Source organism: Sphaeramia orbicularis, chromosome 4 (genome assembly GCF_902148855.1).
Source record: "Sphaeramia orbicularis chromosome 4, fSphaOr1.1, whole genome shotgun sequence".
Taxonomy (NCBI): domain Eukaryota; kingdom Metazoa; phylum Chordata; class Actinopteri; order Kurtiformes; family Apogonidae; genus Sphaeramia; species Sphaeramia orbicularis.
The window spans coordinates 45,881,237-45,904,317 of NC_043960.1; the positions used below are offsets into that span (position 1 = coordinate 45,881,237).

Sequence of the window (23,081 nt, forward strand, 5' to 3'; positions counted from 1 at the left end):
ACCCCTCCTGGATTTAATGAAGGAAACAGTTCAGATCCTTCCACTGGATAATTACAGCAGTGATTAATATGTTTCAGCCAAAACAGGTTCTTTAACCCTTGAAGTGATGCAATGAATAGGTTTTCATTTCTGGAACAACCATCAGTTTGGTTGATAGTTGTTTTTTGCTTGTATGGAAAAAAAACACAATATTAAAAAGCAGTGAAATAAAAAGCCAGTAACCTCAGAGAATCATGCATTTATTTACAGCTTTTGTTTCCAACAAACATAAAAGGAGCTGCTAAATGAAGGCCTCAGATGGATTTTACATGGGTTACCAGTCTGTCTCCCCTTGGCATTCAACAGCACACATTTTATAGTCACTAAAAAACCCAGGAGGAAACGTCCACTGAATTTAATCCAGCAAGTACCAGTCATTCCACTGTTACAAATCTGTGAAAATAAGTCTTTATAGCCAAGGAGATGTGGAGATTCTAAAGGCAATGAAGTGTGAAGGATCCTCCTGCCACGGTACTCTGACTTTTATACATGCTCAGTGTGTGTCTATCCATCCGTCTAGTGCCTTCGTCCATTTGTCCAGTGCCTCTGTCCGTCCGTCCACCCGTCTAGTGCCTGACACTGTGGCTTTTCTCCCTGTCTCTGTCACCGACACCATTACCCTTTCCATTTCCTGTTTGAGACATCACCTCAGAGCTGGACACAAAAATACAGTTACATTAAGATCATACATAGGAGTTTGGAAGTGATCAGTTAAACATTTCAGCAAAAATAGAAATAGATGAATTCACGTGTGTATAAAAGATGCTGTTTTACCTTTGAATGTGAGCTGGTCTGTTGTCTTTGATAAGATTGTTAAGTTTGTAGTAATCAAGGAAGGTCCGAGCCACATTTCTGCCCAGTTTCATGTCTGAGGAGGGGAAGTTAAGGCTAACAGATGCAGCACTGTGACAAATAACAAAGGCACATACAGTGAAGGACACAATGAGGGTTAAACCTAAAAACTTACATTCACCAACACTTTATTCAAGATTCAAGAATGCTCATTGTCATTATTTGTACACATAACAAAATTTAGGAGGTAGTTCTTGGTTAAGGTGCAAACTTAGATACTCAGATAAAATATAAACCCATTATAAGAATATGTACATTGTATATATAAAAAAGAAATGTAAAACAGTGTGTGGAGTTGTAAAAACAGTATGTACAGTAGAATCTACTATACACACTATTTTCACCTACTGAGTAGATGAATAGCAGCAGAGGAGTAATAGCAGCAGAGGGATAAAAATATAAATTATGTCATTATTTATGTCAATAATGGGTCATTTGACTTTGTGTCATTTGACCATAGACTAGCCCAGGGGTCAGCAACCCTGGTCCTAGAGAGCCACTATCCTGCATGTTTTAGATGTATCCCTCTTCCAACACACCTGATTCAAATGATAAGCCTATCATTAAGCTCTACAGAAGCCTGATAATGACCGACAGGTGTGCTGGAGGAGGGATACATCTAAAACATGCAGGATAGTGGCTCTCAAGGACCAGGGTTGCTGATCCCTGGACTAGCCTATACAGAAGAAGTCTAGAGTCTGTCTCATGTTGGTCATCCAACATTTTGAAACCAGGAGTTTGTGTTGTGGCTACTGTCTTGTTGGTTCTTTGGAGCCGGAGGTGACCATATTTAAAAAGCGGAAATGGGGAGGTCAGCCATTATGGGTCAGATAATGCTAACTGCAAGTTGTCTGACACAATAAAACAGGAGACTTCAACAACATTTCAGCATTAGCGTAACAAAGTCATTGAATGGTCCTGTTATTAATCACAACACAGATGAGGAAGTAAAATGTTTTATTCAATAAACAGAAGCCAAAGTTCAACACAACAGACACCAAAGCCATCTATTTAAGATAAGATAAAATAAAATAAAATAAAATAAAATAAAATAAAATAAAATAAAATAAAATAAAATAAAATAAGATAAGATAAGATAAGATATATTTTATTGATCCCCCAAGGGGGAAATTAAAATGTACAGCAGCACAAGACAAAATTAATCAAATACAATAAAAAAAATAAAAAAGATTTTAAAAAAATATAAAGAAATGTGTTAAAGTGCCTAAAAATGACAAAAATAGCAATAATAATAATAGTAATAATAAATAAAATAACGAATGTGCAGTAGGTGACTTTGATAAGTGTGCAAGTGAATGGCATTTGCCTAAAAATTGTCATCCTTCACTTATCCATACAGTTATGATTGTGTTTATTATATAGTTCCATAGATGGTACAGGTTTCTATTATTTGTACTAACTGTTGTAATAGTAGTATATCCACTGTTAGTACTTGTATTTGCAGTAGTAGTAGTATTAACAGTCATGGAGCTCTGTTCTGGTTTCTAGTAATTATACTAACACCAGCTGATCTACTTTTGACAGTTCTAGTTCAGTTATCTGTGCATCAGCTGCATCCATGTGTCTCCCCCTACTTCCCCCCTTCTCCCCAGTCTCTCTCTATTTCTATCGCTCTCTCTTTTTCTCCTCCTTTACTCTCTCTCTTTAACCCCAACTGGTCAAGGCAGACGGCCATCCTCTAGGAATCAGGGTCTGCTCCAGGTTTCTGCAGTTAAAAAGAAGTTTTTCCTCGCCACTGTCACCAGTCACAAGTGTTTGCTCTTGGAGGATTCTGTTGGGTTTCTTTATATTGGCTTAGAGTCTCAATTTGTAAAGTGTCATGAGATAACTTTAGTTATGGTTTGGTGCTATATAAATACAATTTGATTGATTGATTGATTGATTGACTGATTAAACATCTAATTACCAGAGTATTAATTTAAAGATGGATCTCTAAACACAAAAATTCATGAGAGTCCTATAAAATCAATGAGATATGAATGATTCCTGTGGGGAAAAAAACATTGAGAAGTTCATTACATTTCAATGAGTCAAGGTTTTTTGGAGTCGGCATCTACTGGTCATCATTGGTATTACACTTCAATGTACTTAAAAACATTTAAAAATCTTGCCTCACAAATGTGAAAAGCACACACAAAATAATCAGCTGACTTTTCTAGCAAAAGGACAACCTAACCTTAACCCTGTGACAGACCCACCGCTGACATCAGTTTCTCAGCAACAAACAGCAGGCAGTTTACCCTCCCACTCAATATCGTGGAACATTTAACAGCTGAGTATTTTTTATTAGCAGTTGGTGAAGTCTATCAGAATCTGAATCAGAATACTTTATTAATCCCAAGGGGATATTATTGGGTGTTACAGTTGCTCCATTCGAGTATAATAAAAAGTAGCAGGAAATAATTTTATATATATATATATATATATATATGTATACATCAGTAGCAATCCCAAGTGATAGCAACATCAGAGAGAAAGAACACGAGAAGCTCGAGAAATACCAAGGGCTGAAAGAGGAAATAGAGAAAATGTGGGGTGTGAAGGAAACAGTGGTGCCAGTAGTGATCGGGGCACTAGGGGCAGTGACCCCCAAGTTGAGAGAATGACTCCAACAGATACCAGGAACAACACCAGAGACCTCTGTCCAAAAGAGCACAGTTCTAGGAACAGCTAAGATCCCGTGCAGAACCCTCAGGCTCCCAGGCCTCTGGTAGAGGACCCGAGTCTGAAGGAGACACCGCCCAGGTGGGCGAGAAAAAGATTAAATATATATATACAGGGTGGGGAAGCAAAATTTACAATATTTTGAGGCAGGGATTGAAAGACAGTATATGACCAGTTAGTTTATTGAAAGTCATGAGAATTTATTTGCCACAAGAAAATTTACATAATAGAAAATGTTTTTATTTTATGTGTCCTCCTTCTTTCTCAGTAACTGCCTTCACACGCTTCCTGAAACTTGTGCAAGTGTTCCTCAAATATTCGGGTGACAACTTCTCCCATTCTTCTTTAATAGTATCCTCCAGACTTTCTCGTAATAGTTTTGCTCATAGTCATTCTCTTCTTTACATTATAAATGGTCTTTATGGACACTCCAACTATTTTTGAAATCTCCTTTGGTGTGACGAGTGCATTCAGCAAATCATACACTCTTTGACGTTTGCTTTCCTGATTACTCATATGGGCAAAAGTTTCTGAAAAGGTATGGATAATAGTGTTAGGTATGATTATGACATCAATATATGTTTGGTTTCAAAACAATTGACGTATAGCCTGCTGAGAAAAAACAACTAAATGTTCATTGTAAATTTTGCTTCCCCACCCTATATATATATATATATATATATATATATATATATATATATATATATATATATATATAACGATATATATATATATATATATATATATATATATATATATATATATATATATATATATATATATATATATATATATATATATATATGTATATAAAGCTCTAAGATCCTGATTTGCTTGTACTAATTTGCTTGTGCAATCTAGAATTTTGCATGTGGGGTTGAACCATGGTTTGCAGGTGATTTATCGAGTGACTGCGTAAATGACAACAGGTGCAAATGTGTCAGAGACACACCTATTTAAATGAAGCTTTTGCATGGTTTTTGTTGGTTTGCAGAGACAAAAGTGCAAAGCTAAATTCAACCTTATAGAATTAGAGGTGTTTATAGATGAAGCAAAGGTAAACAGTTAAATGTGCTACAGCAAAGAAATCTGATGATCACACAAAGGAATGCTATATGGAAGAAATTCTGTGAAAAAGTAAATGCTGTTGGTAAAACGATGCAAACAGTCGATGAAGTCAAAAGATTTCAAGACATGAGAAGAACAACAAAAGAAAAATTGGCGTATAATAGAACTTCAGCAAATAATGCAGGTGGGGGTCTCTGACCAGCACTGAAAGGAGCAGGTGCCGTTGGCTGGTTCCATATCTGCTCTGACTTCCTCCAACAGCTCCAAAATGACAAGGCTGGATGGGCCAAATGTTTTGAAGAGTGTTTCCTCATTCATTCCAAAAATGTTCACACGAGGGTGAAAAATGCGTTCTCTGTGTCTTGTTTCATTGTTTCAATGTCTCCTTCTTGCAACAGTAACCACAGCCATGTGTGCACAATTACACATACGAACCATTTGCACCTCCCTTTGAGACGTGTTAAATATAGACACAGTTTATATGAGCAAAATTGCTTTTGGGTTTGATATATCACTTTGCAAGTGCTAAATTAATATAGTTACATTTTCTCCTCCCAGCACATGCACAACTGTGTGTAAACGCCCCATATTGCATATTCATTGTGGCAAAAGTACTAACTGGATGCAGACGCGCTATTTTGCACCTTTGAAAGATGCAACCCTTTGTGCACACTGTTAGTAAAACAGTTTGTACATTTTTTTGAGTGTGCAATGAGTTTGCACATGTTTTTATGCACACAAACTTTTAGAAGATCTGGCCTTAAATATACAAACATATATATAGCTAAACCAGATCTAAAACCACAACAGTGGCTGAATGTGCAACTACTACTTTCCAAAAGCACAAGTTGAAATGAGGACAGATTCTGTATCTGCTGAATACACAAACATGCAACTTTTTACGTTCATGATACGGACATTATTACTTTGCTTTGTCAAGGCGCTGGGGCTTAAGTTTTATTAGATGAGAAAAGTTTAGAAACAACTGCCTTAGATGAAATAAACATTTGTCTATGATCTGCAAATAGGAAATATTGTCCCTTTTTAATAGCTAAATATCTGTGATGTATAGTTTTGTGACGCATTCAAAATATTCAATCTTCACGTAGGTCTTCAATACCAGCATTGACAAAATATAGTATTTTACAAAGCGACATGATGCCTCTTTTGTGATTACCGACACACGCAGTGCACTACACCAAATAATCAAGGACAAGCACCTGGAGAAATGAGCAATGGCAATCCTCTAGGTACAACAAATGCACAGCATTTGCATGACACGAGGCTAAATCAGCTGCATTTCACCCACGTCAGCCTATTGCACAGCAGTGGAATGAATCACACAAATGCAATTACTTACTGTTTGGTCTTATTTAAATTCAGAGGTGAACGCACACATATCATCTCTCTGCCCAATTGTCTCTCACTACATTAGGGACAATATCAATAACTCCAGTGCTTTTATAAAAGAGTGCTGTTGCTAAGACTGTGATCATTAGACGCCCAGAGCAAGTAATGATAACAATCAGGGTCAGATAATGAAGAAGGAGAGAACAACAGCAATACCAACAGTGTTTCCAATCACCAAGACTGAGGATATAGCAAATACAGATAAATAAAAATGCTGCCGGTAACAAAAGTAAATTACATGTAGTTGCTGAGACGAGGAGACTGATAAACAAGTATCAATAACCAGCTGCCGATCTAGACGTACGTCATCAGTCACCTCCTCCATACTGTACACATAGATCCGTCACAGAACAAACAAAAACGCAGAAATATTTGTCTCGATCTTGAGGCATTGATGTTTAGGTGTCTCCATTCCTCAACAGGCAAGAGCATGATGGAGCAACATGGAGACATAATCTGTCACTTTCCCTGTCATTACCTTGTTGATACTCAGATATGATCTGTCATCTGCTGGACTACCCATCTGTCACAGCAGCATGATTGAAACAACTAGCATAAAAGCATGGAAGAGAAAAGATTTTATTTGTTTCTTCCCTCTATTTTCTTGTAATGATCAAAAAATAACCTCCACTACATAAATCCCTGTTGCCATAAAGGTGAAAAAGCTATTGTCCAAAAGCCGTTAAGTCCCAAACCATCTATTGTCGTTTTAATGGGCCTGTCTCGGCCTCCACTTCAGGCTCAAACAACACACTCGTGCAGGAACACACACAAGGACACACCTGAAAGTTAGTCCCGTAAATATGCAATCAGCTGCCTCTATAGTGAGTCTGTCACCTTGGCCTTTAAGAGTGTGTTTTTGCGTATGTTTGGGAGTCGAAACAGAACTTCATTCTTCACCCGGCAGGCTGATAGCAGCGCTCACCACACGACTCCAGAGTCTATGTTTACACCCCATCTGGCTGTTTGTCTGTTAGTCCTGCATCAGGCCAGACTCGCTGTGAATTTGTGTTGGTGTGTGTTTATGAGTGTGTGGTGTATGGGCTTCACAGTCTGCCTCATTACACTGCAAGCTGATGATACTGATTAGCCTGAGATAAAACAAACTAAGGTTATGTCCTTCTGAATCTTGCTTATATTGCTTATGTTTAACTTTTTTCCACAAAAGCCACAAGTTGACACCTTTTTTATTACTGCATTACTGTATACTCTCAAACATGTGTAACCACACACTTACAGGGATCTGTTTACCGCACAATTCAAACAAAGTCTGTGTGTATCCTTGACATCTTGATTTTGACCTCAGGAAACTTTTTGGTGTTTTCCTCATTTTCCTTCCATCAGCAGAGCTCGGTGCCAGTCCCGAGCTCTTTGGCCAGACTCGCTCAGTGACAAAAATATCTCCCGGACCCCACCGTGCGCAGATGGCCTCTCAGCTTGGCTTGTCACGACTCACCGTCTATTACAGGAGGTTTTGTGATGGACGGTCAGCTTCTGAAGGGGAACTTCATCCACAGGGCGAATTGCTTGGAGACTCAGAGGAAGCCCCGACTGCTGCCTGATCCGTTGTCGTGGGAAACCGTCAGGTCTGGAACAGGGATGCTGCTACAGCAGGTCGTGGAAGGTGTGAAGGCCAGGAAACAGTGGGCAGGCTGTATGTGGGATTACGGAAGGGGACGGTGGTGGACATGTGCACACAGACGTCAGCTACCTCAGTCCACCGCCAGGAAAACCTCTTCTTAAAGTGGACCAGGACCTTGACTATGAAACCAGAGCTGCTGTTCTTAGAGTTGGGATCCAAAATGGGCCAGTGGACAGATTAAAGTACGTGTCAGTAATATCCATCCATTTCCGGAACCCCTTCATTGTGAGGGTCCTTGGGGTGCAGGAACTTATCCTGGTACTTATGGGCAAAGGAGGGGGTTCACCCAGCACCATAAAAGTCATTTATGTCACCATAAAAGATAACAAAAATGACATAAAGGTCACGATAAAACACATCAACATGAAAAGGACTAAGATAAAAACAATGTAGCAAGATGAAAACCATGTTCTGTAACAAATAGGAAAAAATGCTGTAACAGATTTCAGCATGACTGATGTTCCAAGATTCCAGCAAAGTGTGTTTATTCAACATTGTTTGGACAGTGTAAGAGTCAGTAAAAATGTGAATCTTGGGCTGAAAGAGCTGAGGAACTACCACATTAAAGTTTTACCAATTTCACAGCATTTCAAAAGTGCCATGAAGTATAATCATTATCTTGTTTTGGGGAGGTGGTACAAATGGCTGAACACTGCAGCCCCTCTGCCTGTCACCCATGTGTCTGAACTGTATTCTTGGTTCACATAATGGTCTTGTCTGATCAATAGTGGGTCACTGTCACGGCTCAAGGGCACAGCAGCTTAGGTGCTGATGAGATACGGGACGCATGAGACAAAAAGGGGGCGGGGGAACGTCATTACTTGTTTACCGCAGCTGTTTACTGTCAGCACGGCATTTAGCGGATTTCACCGTCATGTCCCTGGTGCCTGGTCTTGGCAGACAGACAGACAAGGTGACAATCAGACAACAAGGGCCCAGTGGTAAAATGGACACGACACGGACAGAATGCTGTCGAGATCACAGAGTTAACAAGGAGACAAGCAAGGGGACATTCAACTCATCAATACAGGCCACTGACAGGTCCTGTCACTGCACTGACACATAGGGAACTAATTATCAATGCTAATTAAGAAGATAGTCAACAACAGCAATACAGAAAAGAACATTTTTGTCCCCAATAGCGATTCACTGGACTGAAAGACATCACGTCTTGCTGCCCAAAGACACAAACAGGAGCTGATTTAAATCCCAGACAAGACAAAGTGCCAAGGAGATGAGTAATAACACAACATTTGACAAAGATTTCAGTTTTCTCATAGTACACATAGGCTACACAAGCAGGAACAGGATCCCAGTTCCACCATATTTTTTAATATTTCAGTTATTCAGTATCATTACAAACACAAGCATAATACATCTCCTCAAATTGAGTTTTAGAAAGGTTTGGCTTTGTATATTTTTGGCCAAATTGTGATATCTACATTATATTAATTAGTGGTGTCAGGAAAGTAAAGTTACGCAGATATCATAATTAGGCCAAAAATATGACTTAGGAAATTATACTATGAGGCTACTGATATTAAACAAAGGCTCTATTTCAATTAGCTTTGCCCATTCTTCAATAAATATATTTGTAAGATTAGGTAAGTCTGGGCCAACTCATTTTATTCATTTCAACACAGTCTAGTTTGTTGACTTTTCAAAGATTCTACAATTTGAATAAACACAAACACTTGATTGTGGTTGTAATTAATAAGCAACACTAACAAGACCTAATGACATTATGACACAAACTTTTGATTAAGATAACCAATGTTATGGTGTCACTAAGCTAGAATTTAGCATTAGCTCATCCATGACCCCTCACAAACCCCCAGTTCTGTTACTTTATCCAAATATGGTCACTTCTGGTCCCAAAACATAAACATGGCACATGTCAAAATGTAAACTACTGGCTTCAAAACAGCAATCCACAAACCAGTGGGAGATGTCACAGCCTTTGGATGAGATGAATGAAATAATAGAGAAAAACAGTGTCTGAGAGATTCACATCACAACACTGTTCTATGGGTCCAATTTTCAAACTTTCTCAAACTCTTCATGAGCATCACCACTCCATTACAGCAACTGCAAAAATACCACAACACAACTGGACGTGTGTATTTGTGCATCTTTGTGGGTACTCATGGGAGGACACCTGTTCATCTGAGCATAGTAACAATATTTGTGCAATCAACTGAGTGTAAGAATATGTCTGCATGTGTGTGTGTGCCCTTGCTTGCATAGTGAGCACCTACCCATTTGTGCATGTCTGTGTGATATGATGTGTATGATGTGTGGTAGTGAAGCATATTTGCCTCCCAGCTATCCATTTGCATACTTGTCACAGCTTGTCCATTGGGCTCATTGATGCTTTACTGCATTCCACTGGCAGCTCTGGTGTTCAGAGTCCCACGGTTATGGTGAGGCGCTCATCACTGGCACACAGCCATCACACACCTGAACACAGGGAGGTCTACCACTGAGGATTCCTGTGTATTGTGTGAGTCTGTATGAGTGGACACTGCCACAGCTTTTCCTCTGGGTAGGTAAACATGAAGTCCAAATCCTGAAGTCATGAGAGCTGTTGTGATGTTTGGATGAAATCAGTTGTATGCTGAGTCTGTATGAATTGGACTGTTTCCCACCAGCATGTTGGATGTATTCTAAAGTCTGACTGGTCATTATAGCTGTCAATCTCCCATTTATATGATCAGAAAGATGATGATTTGAATACAAATATCCCTGTTGAAATCAACTTACAAAGTCAAAATTGATCTTTAGGAAAAATGTACTAACCTGGTATAACTGTTGTTAGGATGTTAGCAAGTCCACCTCTGTGTGTGACAGAACAACATCTGAGGTTGCACCTATACAATCAAGACACACATCTTTCTATATTTCATTTTACACAGATTTCATCATTTTAATACCACACTTCTCAACATGTAAATTAGGGATGCACCGATATCACTTTTTTCCTGACCGAGTATGAGTACAAGTACTTACATTTGCGTACTTGCCGATACCGAGTACCGATACCGAGTACTTAATAATCCCATTCCAGTTCTTATTTCATTTTGTAAATGTGCTTTACTGTCATTGTCATTAGTCTGACTGGAACAAAGTGCTGCTACTGGCATTTAATGTGTTGGAATGAGCATTTCTCAATCAATCCATTAGGGGGCGCCAAATACCACAAAGAAGAATAAAGTTTTTTCAGAAGAAGAAAGTCAGTAATAAACATGGAGACGACAGAGGTAACACTAATGTGGATACTAATATTCCAGCGTTTACGCTGGTAAGGTTTAAAAGCAAAGCTTCAGTAGGTAGAGAGAAGATAAATGCGTTTTCACTTCCTCTGGCGGTGGTCCGCACCACTCCGTACGTCCATAGTATTATAACTAGGATGGAAACCGGCCCAGCCCTGGGTAGTTGTCATAAATCTGTCAGTAGTTTTTCTCTAACTCACACAGTCGCTCTTTGAACAGATCCTCTACCTCCACGGTTCCTGGTGGTATTCTCTGTCTGTGTACGCATCTGCCAGCACCTGGAAAACAGATGGAATGTACGCAGAGGACGGACAGAACGCTGCGTCCGTATCTGTCTGTGTCTTTAACGTTACTTGCAGTCAGCGTTAGTTTTATCACCGTCATTTATTTTGAAAAATCTCCACACTCTTCACACTGCCCACACATTATTCCACCACTGCGTACCTGCTGCACTGAACTGTGAATGTCACACGGCCGTAAGTGGTATCGGTGCAGTGTATCAGATTACTTTTACGAGTACGAATACAAGTACACAAACTGAGTATCGGAGCTGATGCCTGATACTGGTATCGGATCGATGCATCCCTTATGTAAATATTCCATCAAAACAAGTGTTCCTCCAACACTATTTTGCAAAAAAGCTGTTTATGACCTGTGCTTAGCATGATACCAGCGCTGCCCAAAACTAATGTGTTCCTTTTTTTTAAGTAACACAAACTTATCAAAGCCAGAGAACTTCATCCCTATTTCAGAATGGTAGTGGAGAGTGTCATACCTATGTCCAGCACTAATACAACACTAATGATGTGTAGAGACAGGTGTGACTACGGAAGGCCACAGCTCACATGTTCCTTTAGCATCAGTGCTTTACAACACCCCATTGGTGAACCAGTGTCTACTCTGCATTGATGACTCTTGTGTCAACACTTTTGAATAATGTCTCTTTTCACTGAAGCAAATAAAAAATTAGCAGGAATCAAAACAAAGAAAAAAGAGTGGCACTGTCATTTCAACTTGGACATGCTGTGGATCTGTTTTTTTTTCTACATAGGAAATGACACTGTTGAATAACACCATAAAGAAACTTTACAGGGAAGAGTGAAGGTCCTGAATGGCTTTAAATTTTTTTGAATAATGCTTCAAAGTCATGCTGAATACAGTCTCTCTTCCACAGTAAAAAAAAATAAAATAAAATAAAATAAAAAGCACACACAACTACAAAAGTAAGACCCTGAAGCTCACAGATACACAAACACAATGGTAAGCCTCAAGCTGAGTTTTGAACAAAGTCCCAGATTTTCTCGACCTTGATCCATCACACTCTCCAGTTTAAACTTCACAGTCTGGACTGGGAAGTCTGTCAAAAAATGTTGTCTGACAATGAAACCATAAAAACCTGGAGGAAAATGACTGGCCAAAAATGTTTGATTTATAGGAGAAGGGATGTCAGAGACGTCCGGAATTACTCTGTGAAAACAAGCTCTATGGAAACACAGGACAAAAAAGACATGTAGGATTGAAGAAATGCACACATTAAACACAATGAAACACACACACATGCACATAGGTGTTAAATGATTAAAGGACAAAGAGAAGACAGACAGATAGAGGTTGTCCCTGCTGTTTCAGAGAAGAGGATTCTCAGCTTGACTAGATGATATAATGAGCTGTTATGTTCTGGGTGATGAGATGAGAGGGAAGGACAGAATAGAGGAGAGAGGAGGACAGAACAAGAGAGGAAAGGATGGATCAGACAAATAAATACACACATACACCACATTATACCTTCAAACTGTGACAAAAGTCTCAGCTGTGGGAAAGGTTAAGATTTCAATTTTAGTGACGACAAGTCACAGCAGTGGAGAGTCGGAAACGATGAAAGGGTAAGGGCGGCGTGTTCGAAGGCAGGTAGGAGTTAGTGGCCGAGGTTATTATTTATTTGTCATGGATTAGTTTAGAGGACATTGAGTGAGTGAGTGAGTGAGTGTGTGTGTGTGTGTGTGTGTGTGTAAGTGTGAGCACACAGGTGAGAAAGGTGGGGGTGGGGGGTGTTGAGATGCTAAAGGTCTCTGTTGATGATTTGCACGCTCCATCGAGCAGACTGCCGGGGCGTAAAAAGCGACATGGTTGGTTCCTTCAACCTGCCTGACCCCAATCTCCACTCTACACCAGGTCCCTCTGCTGCCCACCACACCTGCCCCCCCAATCCAAAAACAAAACACATACACACACACTTGCAACAGGAAAAAAAAGATCAAGCAAGCCCTCCATGCAGTGCTGTGTTGTCGCCTAGTTTGACCTTGAGCAGAAGCGTCCCCTCTGCGCCCACACAGGCTCTCGCTCTCTGTCTCGGACTCTGAACCTACTGACACTGACTCCAGCAAAAACACCAGAATCATGATCACACACACCACTCTCCCTCGCTGTAGAGCTAAATATGTCTTTGGGTATTAATGTGCTCCCTCATGTCTGACATGAAGCCCTTAGATACGCCTCTGAAAGTGCTGAGGGTTTAGGAACTTTGGTTACGACTACATCGAACACACACAGGCTACACTTTACTACAAGAGCCTTGTTGCATACTTGGATCTAATTGATCAATATGTGCATTCTGGGGTTTATTACTTATAATAACAGATCACTGTAATTACCACAGTACTGATTACAGATTCTGAAGTTCTTTTTTAAATCAATATATTTGATCAAATTATAGACTGTGCTGGCAGCCTGGGAACCAGATCCACCTGCAAATGTTCATTTGCTCTGGCAGATCAGTCTTGTTATGTTGTCGTACAAACTGTTTACCACCGAGCCTAGATTAGTTAGAGCCAATCACAACCATTTCTTTGATACAGGGCAGGTCAGGTGTGAGTTGATATAATGAGATCTACGACTGCTGCCTTTGGCTGTAGGTTTGTCTAGAGGCGTGCAGAACCTGTTGATAACACACCTTGGATGTCAAATATGAACTGAGACGGACCAGACTAATTATCATTTAAGAATCAATCTGACTTATGTTTTAAGCAACAATTAAACAATAAAATGCATTTTTTAAATGTATTTATTTAAATAGAAACCCCTTAAGGGTTACATGCTGGGACTGAAGGCAAAGCTGCTACTGAATCTGATCCTTTGCTCATATGTGACTCAGCTGTGTTTTTCATGACAGTGTGACACTGATTCTGATCTTTTTAGTTCTTATCTGGGCCACTTCCATATGTAGTTCTGAATCAAATACAGATCTGATCGTCTGCAGTGTGACCCCAGCCTTAAACATGTATAACAGTAAAATGAATCCAAAAACGTCATACATAATGGTAAAACATTGATAGGGACCATTTAACAATGACGAATAATTACATGTCATACAATATTATTACTTACAAGGGTTTGATTGCATAACTTTTACTTAATGGATAATATAATAACAATAAAAATAATGGATAATAATGGAGTATTTTCACAGTGGACAGTTTGTACTTGTATTGATGGAACAATCTGACTTAACTGCTTTTATACATGCAGGTCAGTCCAGGACCAGGTTGCACTGGAATAAAAAGAGTGTGAATGAGCAAACAAATAATGTCCAATGTTAGCAATAAATCTAAATTGGGCATTTAGACTGATAGTGTGAACAATGTCGGTCTGAAGAATTCCAGATTTTTTTCCTGACCATATGAAGTGAAAACTGCTGCACATGCTTAATCCTGGCTTTTCGCTGCATTGCAGTCTTTAGTTTTCTACATGGGCATAAAGAGACCTCATTTTTGATATATGGGCTTCAAAATGAATGTCAATAACTTTCTAGGTGAATAGCCACATCTGTGGTGAATCAAACTGCTCCCACTCCAGACACTAGAGGGCACTAGGGCTGCATCTATATACCCACAGAGTTTTCATATGTGGGGTTCTTATCACTCTCTTTGAATCTGTCTTCCTCCCTCTTCTCACTCACTCTATGGAGAGATCAGACCACTATCAGCTCTTGGGAGCTCTCCAGCCCTGAGAAGGTCAGCTGAAGGAAAACTTCTCCCTATCTGACTCAATTAAGGCACCTGTGACCTTCGGCTCAGCTGTCAACACATACGTGTGTGCATGTGTGTGATTGGAGTTGACAGGAATCATGTTTGTTCTATTGTTCCATTGTTTATCACAATCAAAGCCTGAATCATGTGCACACAGAACTACATATGCCAACGCAAGCCCCTTTCTCTGCTCTCCTTTGTAAATGAAATCAATAGACACAGTGATCACATCCCTATTCTGTCAGTGCACATCTGTCGCTACAAGCAACAACAAAAGATCAACGTGCTTTTAGTGACCTAACACACTCACACACAGACTCATGAATGCATGCAACATAAACCATCTGATTATGACGCTAACGATCAACTGACTGGATTTCAGTGACTACAGGAGCAGTGTGTGTTGGTAAAAGTGTATGTTAAAGGATACATGTCTCCTCAGTGTAGGGCACAGGGGCGGTGCTGCCGGCGGTCATGTAGCTGTAGAAGGACACCTCTAGAGTGTAGCAGTAGGACGTGTCGTCGAGGAGCCCACCAAGGAAACGTCTGCCAGTACCAGCTTTCACCACGTCTCGGTTAAAGGATGTGTTGGACTAGAAGTGGAGACAGGAAAACAACTACATGGGAAATGTACAAACAACCTCTGTTAAAGCAACTTTACAAAAGGAGACCCTTTGGCTCAAGCATGACACAGAACATTCCTCAACTCCTATTTTCTCAGAAAAAGCTTTTTAAAGGTTCAGTACATAGATATAAATATAAATATAGATGCTACAGTGGTTGCTTCAGTCTGTTGCTGTGATGGTTTTGAACCAGTCAAGACAAGCCTGTAAACACATCCACATAATTGTGGGGGCTGAGTCTAAAATATATTTCCCAGCCAATTTCAAAGAGATGCTTGTATATTCAGGTTTATGACCTATTCAGGGAAAAATGCTTCGGAGACAAAATCTTGTTTTTATCCCATACAACTCCAACCACTGAATATAATAAAGGCTCATTTAGGTTGATTGAGAAATATAACATCACCTGGTTTTAATCTAGAAAAACTGCACCTCCTCTGTTTACTTGTACATGTTTCCAGGCCAGTTTTACCACTCCAACATGGCTGTGACTTTGACATATGATCCTGCAGCCAATGGGGTGGGCACTGTCTCCACAAAAAGGCACAAGTCCCTCATTACAGCCAGGTTTTTGTTTTGTCAGTTTTGGGTTTTTTGATTAAAATGATATTAACACTGACACACTTGGGCAGGTGACCATGATGCTATAAAATGTTAAGAAGAAGAGGATGTCCGCTCAGAACTATGGTAGAAACATGTTGACAACATGAAAGGAAACCCAGTCCCTGTACAGTTATAATTGACTCATTATTCTCATCTTCCTGTGATTACACACTAATGACAAGAGAATTATGAATATTATCTTACATTTCTTCAACTAGGTCCTTCTAAATGTTACACACCTTTAATACCAACAAATCTATTTCTTAAGTCCCTGAAAACAAGAGTGACAGCCAATTCCTCAAACAATTACTGCAAAAGATAAGAAAAAGTAAAAACCCATTCAGCAGCAACATAGTCCTTTTTTTGGTATTTGTGCCCGTTTCCATATCAATTAAAAAAATTTTTTTTTTAAAAACTCTGTCTGTTGCACTTTTACATTGCGCTGTTGTGCAGTGTAATGGAAATGGCTTTTGTTGCTGCAAAAAAATACCAAAGTGACTATTGTGTTGGTGACTTGTGTCTCTAGTAATGGAGCTAATTTAACTACTTTTGTATTATGGTAAATCATGACACCCAGGTATTAGTAGTCTTTTTAAAGACTTTATTCTGCCGTCAGAGAAATGCTCCCTGTTATTAAAGCATATTAAGTCAGGCCACAACATCATCTATTGTTGTTCTCTTCATAGTATTAAAAGGCTCATTTTGTTTAAATAGGTCAGATATGAGATTAATTACTGTGGGGACAGTGTCATATTTTGTGTAATAGGTACATGGACCTTGAAAAACAGAACAGATTTTTGTTAAGCAAAATTAAAAAAAACCCTGTATATTCATTAATATCTGCACAGAACCTATATTTGTCATTAATATTTTCACCAAATTGTTGGAGTTTCAGACAGTCAAGTATATGTTCTTGCTGATAAATGAGAGAGGACACTGTCAATACCAGTTGACAAGTAGCATCAGTAAAAATACATTACCATCCAGTGATTTGTTTCTCAGTAACCTGCAGTGTAAGCCCCTTGAGAAGCTGGGACAAATTATGAAGGGTAGCTTTTTTTGAACAGCGTCCCTTCATACAAAGTCATTACAAAGATTGCTTCTAAATGGCTACTGCAGGAAAAAAAAAACACACACATCTATTTTGGGTTTCAATGTGTCAGCTGAACTACACAAAAAACGATGCTGTCTTGGGAAGAGTGTGGAAAAAGTTTCCATTCACTGTCACTCCACTGTGCTGCAGTGAGAGTTGGCTTGCTGAAATGCAGACTTCGGAGGCCACCGGTGGGAGTTTGCTGTGATTGTGTTGTGCTGCTGCTGCTGCTGCATTGGGCTTTAGGTAATGCTGAATGGGCACAGGGACAAAAGCACAGTAAGGGAGATGACCCCTGGGCCATCTGTCACACAAGCAATACACAAAGAAAGAGACAGAAAAGCAAGACGCACCAAATCCTCCTGAAAAAGCATTCTGCTCGTCCTTGGTAACACCATTCTATAGGCAGCAGCAGTTGGTGACATTTCCATACATGTATGGATGAACATCCAACTGTCTAGATCTATCTAAGTGTCCACGCTGCCACTAAGTGCCAATGGGCAATAAAGGTTATTCTTTATGATGTGTGTAAAGTGGCTCTACTATGAAATGTCACCATCACTGAGAAATCAAAGGTCAGTGGAAGTGACACAGAGCTGAGACGAAATACTTAAGTGGAAAATGTACCTGTATGACATGGTGTTACTGTATGCATGTGTGGCTGGGTTCAGGTACAATCACTGAATTAACATTACTTCACTTGTGCTTTTCCACATCACGGCTCTGTTTGTCATTTTCTTATATTTTCCTCCTTCTCACTTCACTCAACCCTCCTGTTCAAATAGACCCAGTTCCAGACCTAAGAGGCTGCTTGAACAGAACACCTGCACGACTTGGACAAAAAAAACACTGAAGCTTACCTTATAGTCCTGTGCTTTGTCACCAATAGTATAGCATTTACTTGTACTGTTTTTTTCTTATTAAAATACCTACTTATATCTATGTACATTCCTATATTAATGGTTATATGTCCAGAAACCTTGTTACTGTGCCACTATCATGACCATTTATTTTAGCACCGCTAATAGTAAAGGACTGTACAATATAGTATATGCAGTTTTTGTTTATACAAAACTCTAATTCCAAAGACGTAGAGACACAGTGTAAAATGTAAATTAAAACAGTGCAATGATTTACAAATCCCATGAAGTCATACTTCATTCACAATGGAAGGTAGAAAACATCAAATGTTTAAATTGAGAAAATTTACGACTTCAAGAAAAATAAATAAGGTAATTTTGAATTTGATGGCAGCACAGAGTCCTGCACCGGGTCGGGTACCCACAGATACCTGACAGGTAACTCGCAAAGACATGCTGGGGCGGGTAAAAAAAACAGGAAGAATTTTCGCAAGTATGGGCATGGGTAAAATTACATGAAATGTAGGCGGGTAGCAAAGTGAAAAAAGGAAGGAAGGAAGTGAAAAATGAAAGATCCATGGATGAAAACATTGTGTAGGACATGATGATGATCATCTGATCCAGTTTGTTTAATTTTGAAGTGAGCTCCACCTCATTGAGCAGCGCAGACAGGTAGCCTGCACTGGAAGTGAGAAATAAAAGCACTGAAGAGGTTGCGACTCAGAGCCAGAGCATCACAATGGAAGATATAAAGAGAAAGATAGCCTGCGATGAATATACAGTTGTGGACAATCCATCCTCGAAGGCCAAGTCGGACGTTTAGTAGTCAGGTAGGCTGCCGCTGCATGTCATTCAATCAGAAGAAGGATGTTTTTTGTTCTGATTCAATCCTGAACACTTAGTGACAATGTTCCCTCTGTAATTAGCACACTGTTCTTTGACAAAATGCGTTAATGGAGACCGACAGTTTTTCTTTTACTTTATTGTTGCACTTTTGGACCGTGTATCTCCACTTGGGCATTTTTAAAAATGTTATTATTGCCAAGTGCGTGCGTGCGTGCTCCTGTTTGTGAGCGATTTATATGTAACAAAAAAAAAAAAAATGTACGCAAAAATGTAATGCAAAAAAAGTACAAACTGATTTACTAACAGTGTGCACTAGGGGTTGCACCTTTCACAGGTGCAAAATAACGCGTCTGTGTCCAGTTCGTACGTTTACCATAATGAATATGCAATATGAGGTGTTTACATGTGGTTGTGCATGCGCTGGGAGGAGAAAATGTAAATATATTAATTTAACACACGCAAAGTGATTTATCAAACCCGAAAGCAATTTTGCTCATAGAACCTGCATCTATATTTAACACGTCTCAAAAGGAGGAGCAAATGGTTTATATACGTAATTGCACACACATGGCTGTGGTTAGGAGACATCGAAATGATGAAACAAGATGTAGAGAACGCATTTTTCACCTTCGTGTGAACATTTTTGGAATGATGGAAGAGAAAATAATTGAGACGTATGCCTCCCCACCCACCCACCCACCCACTTTATAAGACTCTTTTCCACCCCACTTAAAAATATGCACCGACATTAGGTTACAGTGGGACTAAATTATGTGCGCCTGACAGTCATTCAATCCACCCCCCCCCACACATACACCTTTAAAATGAAAAATAAATGAATGAATGAGTCATGCAATACCTTCTATGACAAAACTCCTCCAACGTTACATTTCTGTCCGTCTGGATCCTTCAGCGCACTATTAATGCTGGCATATCCCAGAGCAGTTTAGTGCACACAAAATTCTCTTTTAAATAGGGTGGTCTGCAAGACTTTGCACCTGTTGACATTTGTGCAAGCAATCTGAGTAAATCACCCGCAAACAGCGGTTCAACCCCACACGCAAAATTCTAGATTGCACACGCAAATTAGTACATGCAAATTGGGATCTTAGTAGATCCGGCCCAATATGTTTAATCATGGGTCGGGTCGGGTTGTGGGTCTAATGTACACGGGTGCGGGCGGGTGCAGATTGTACATGAAAATAAATGCAGGTAGTGGGTCGGGTTGTCTTAAACAACTTTGCAGGTACGGGCAGGTGCAGGTTTGGAAAAGTGGACCTGTGCAGGACTCTGTGGCAGCAACACATTTGGGATGGGGCCATGTCTACTAGTGTGTAGCATCCCCTCTTCTTTCAGTAACAGTCCATAAATGTCTGGGAACTGAGGACCAGTTTCTGGAGTTTTGGGACACAAAGGTTGTTCCATTGTGTCTGATATAGGAGTCTTTGTCATACTTTTCGCTTAGGGATGTCGAAAATGTTTTGAATGGCTTAAAGCTGTGGACCACAGGTGGGCCGGTTCAGCACCTGGACTCTTTCAGTAATGTAATGCTAAACCTGTTAGCTGAAATATGAAAGGCCTTTCTAAAAAAACACGTCTTGTGGATAGGAGCACATGTTGCTCTAAATCCTGCATTTACCTTTCAGCACTGATGGTGCCATTCCAGATGTGCATGCTGTCCATTCCATAGGCACTAACACACCTTTTCAACTGAGTGTGTCTGGTCCATCTCCTCTCTAGTTCATTCAGTCTGTTTTGAGCTTTAACCAAGAGGGGACAGTGGTGTTTTTGGTTCATGGTCACATTTGGCTTCTTCTGAGCATGACAAGAGCCTTAACCTTCATTTGTGGATGGCACAGCGGACAGTCAAAACAAATGTTTTCTGGAAGTGGTCCTGAGCCCATGCAAGGAATTTCCATTTTTCATTTTACAGATTCATGCCTGGTTTTAATGCAGTGCAGCTTGAGGACCTCAACATCACAGGCATCCAATGTTGATTTTGGGACTTATGCTTTGTTGACTTTTTGGAGTTTTCCCCAGATTCTCAGAATCTGGATTAATGATGGTTATATTATATATTATATACTATAGATATGTATTCTATGAGTTACAACTCTTTGCAATTTTACATTGCAAAACAATGACATTTTTTGTAGACCTAGTTTTCTGCAGACTGGCGAACCTCTGACAGTCTTTACATCTAAAACACTGTTTTCCTAAGATGCTCTTCTTATATTCAATCATGTGGCTAACCTGTTACCGGTTAAACTGATGAGTTGCAAGTTGTACAGGGGTTGGACAAAATAATGGAAACACCTTCACCTCAAGATGATAATGCCCCAATCCATACAGCTAGAATTGTTAAAGAATGGCATGAGGAACATTCTAATGAAGTTGAGCATCTCGTATGGCCGGCACAGTCCCCAGACCTCAACATTATTGAGCATTTATGGTCAGTTTTAGAGATTCAAGTAAGACGTCGATTTCCACCGCCATCGTCTCTAAAAGAGTTGGAGGGTATTCTAACTGAAGAATGGCTTAAAATTCCTTTGGAAACAATTCACAAGTTGTATGAATCAATACCTCGGAGAATTGAGGCTGTAATTGCCGCAAAAGGTGGACCTACACCATATTAAATTATATTTTGTTGATTTTTTAAGGTATTTCCATTATTTTGTCCAACCCCTGTACATTGTTAATTGTTCCTTATGTTTTCAGTACCTCTTACTTTGCCATCTTTTTTTAGTTGAATTGGGAATGTACAGCCTACCACATCTGTTGTCATGCTCCACTTCTTTAAGGAACAGCATAGATTCTTATGGATCATTTTCATATTTACTTCTAGCAAGGAGGTTATGTTTGTCTAGTGTGAGTTTATGATAGTTGAACAGCAACAGTTTTGGATAAATCATATATTTGGTGTCTGTATCATATTCTCAGTTACTTTCATAATTTTCCCCAAAGGATTTCTGAAGTTTCACAATGTCACCCTTCACACAACCTTTTTTTCTCCCCCTTGACTTCCTCCTTTTGTTGCAGTCAAGGTGAGAATCTTTGTACACAGCTGGATGTGCCTCTTCTTGCGCACACCTCTCCCCTCAGATGGCTTCACACCTCCTCTGGAAGTGTGCAAGTGTTAACATTTGCTCTTATATAAGTGTGTTTCATTTATTAATACATATATCAAGTGTATGTGTGTTTTTCTTCACCTTTATTCATTCAGGGAAAACCAATAAAGTAGGTGTTTGTTTTTTTAATCAACACCCTTGCTCATTTTCATGCAGTTACACACATTTACGCCTGGGAGGTATCCAGTGCAACCACAGTCTCCTACTGTATGCCACTAGGAGTGCAGCAGTTGGCAATTAAGTGCCTCACTGAGCACTACATGCACCTCAGCAGTGAGAAAAGACTATTTCAAGTTAAATTTGTGAACTCGCCACAGAGCCTTCCTGTCCGCTGTGTTTTGCGTGTCTGTTTTTGTGACTTACAAAGGAGAAGTCTGGTGCGTTTTGGCAGAGCAGCCTGGGGAAGACAGCCTGTCTCTGGACACGCTCCTCGTCCTCGAACACATTACCGTACATGAAGCCGTTCAGCATGGTGGAGTGGGCATGAACATCAATGTAGAACTCCAAACTGACCCTCTGATGGAGAGAGAAAAGAGGAGGGAGGGGAGAGAAGCGAACAGAAGGACAGAAGAACAGACAGGAGATGAAATACAGCAGGTTAGTAGGGGGAGATGGGATATTTCTCTGACAGTTTTCAAGCAACAGTTCTCACGGAGCTTTACCACTGGGAGTTAGGGATGCTTTTCTTGGCTGGAGGGATACTACACTGAGGAGAGGATGTCACCCATGGGACAAACCCCTACAAACCCCTCAGACACTGAAAACTGAGAATACGCTTGGTGCCTGAGAACCGGCCACCCACTCCTAACTTCAATCATTCTGTCCTTCAGAAGGGCACACATAGACTGGTTAAGTATGGAATGTTGATTCTTTGTACTGTTCTTTGCGTAAAATGAGTATAATCAGATCTATTACTTCTGCTTGGCCACTGAATA

General features: G+C 39.9%; 1 protein-coding gene across 1 annotated transcript in view; it reads right to left on the bottom strand.

The window, feature by feature from the left end:
* Positions 1–223: 223 nt before the first annotated feature.
* The window catches only part of agbl4 (AGBL carboxypeptidase 4), a 460,789-nt gene continuing 437,931 nt past the window's right edge, over positions 224–23,081 (bottom strand). Inside the window, exons 10-13 of the mRNA XM_030132962.1 lie at positions 22,510–22,662; positions 15,424–15,586; positions 814–907; positions 224–693 (exon numbers count right to left, since the gene is read on the bottom strand). Coding sequence (XP_029988822.1) covers positions 606–693; positions 814–907; positions 15,424–15,586; positions 22,510–22,662 — 498 coding nt within the window. The 3' untranslated portion in view covers positions 224–605. The remainder of the gene's footprint in view (positions 694–813; positions 908–15,423; positions 15,587–22,509; positions 22,663–23,081) is intronic.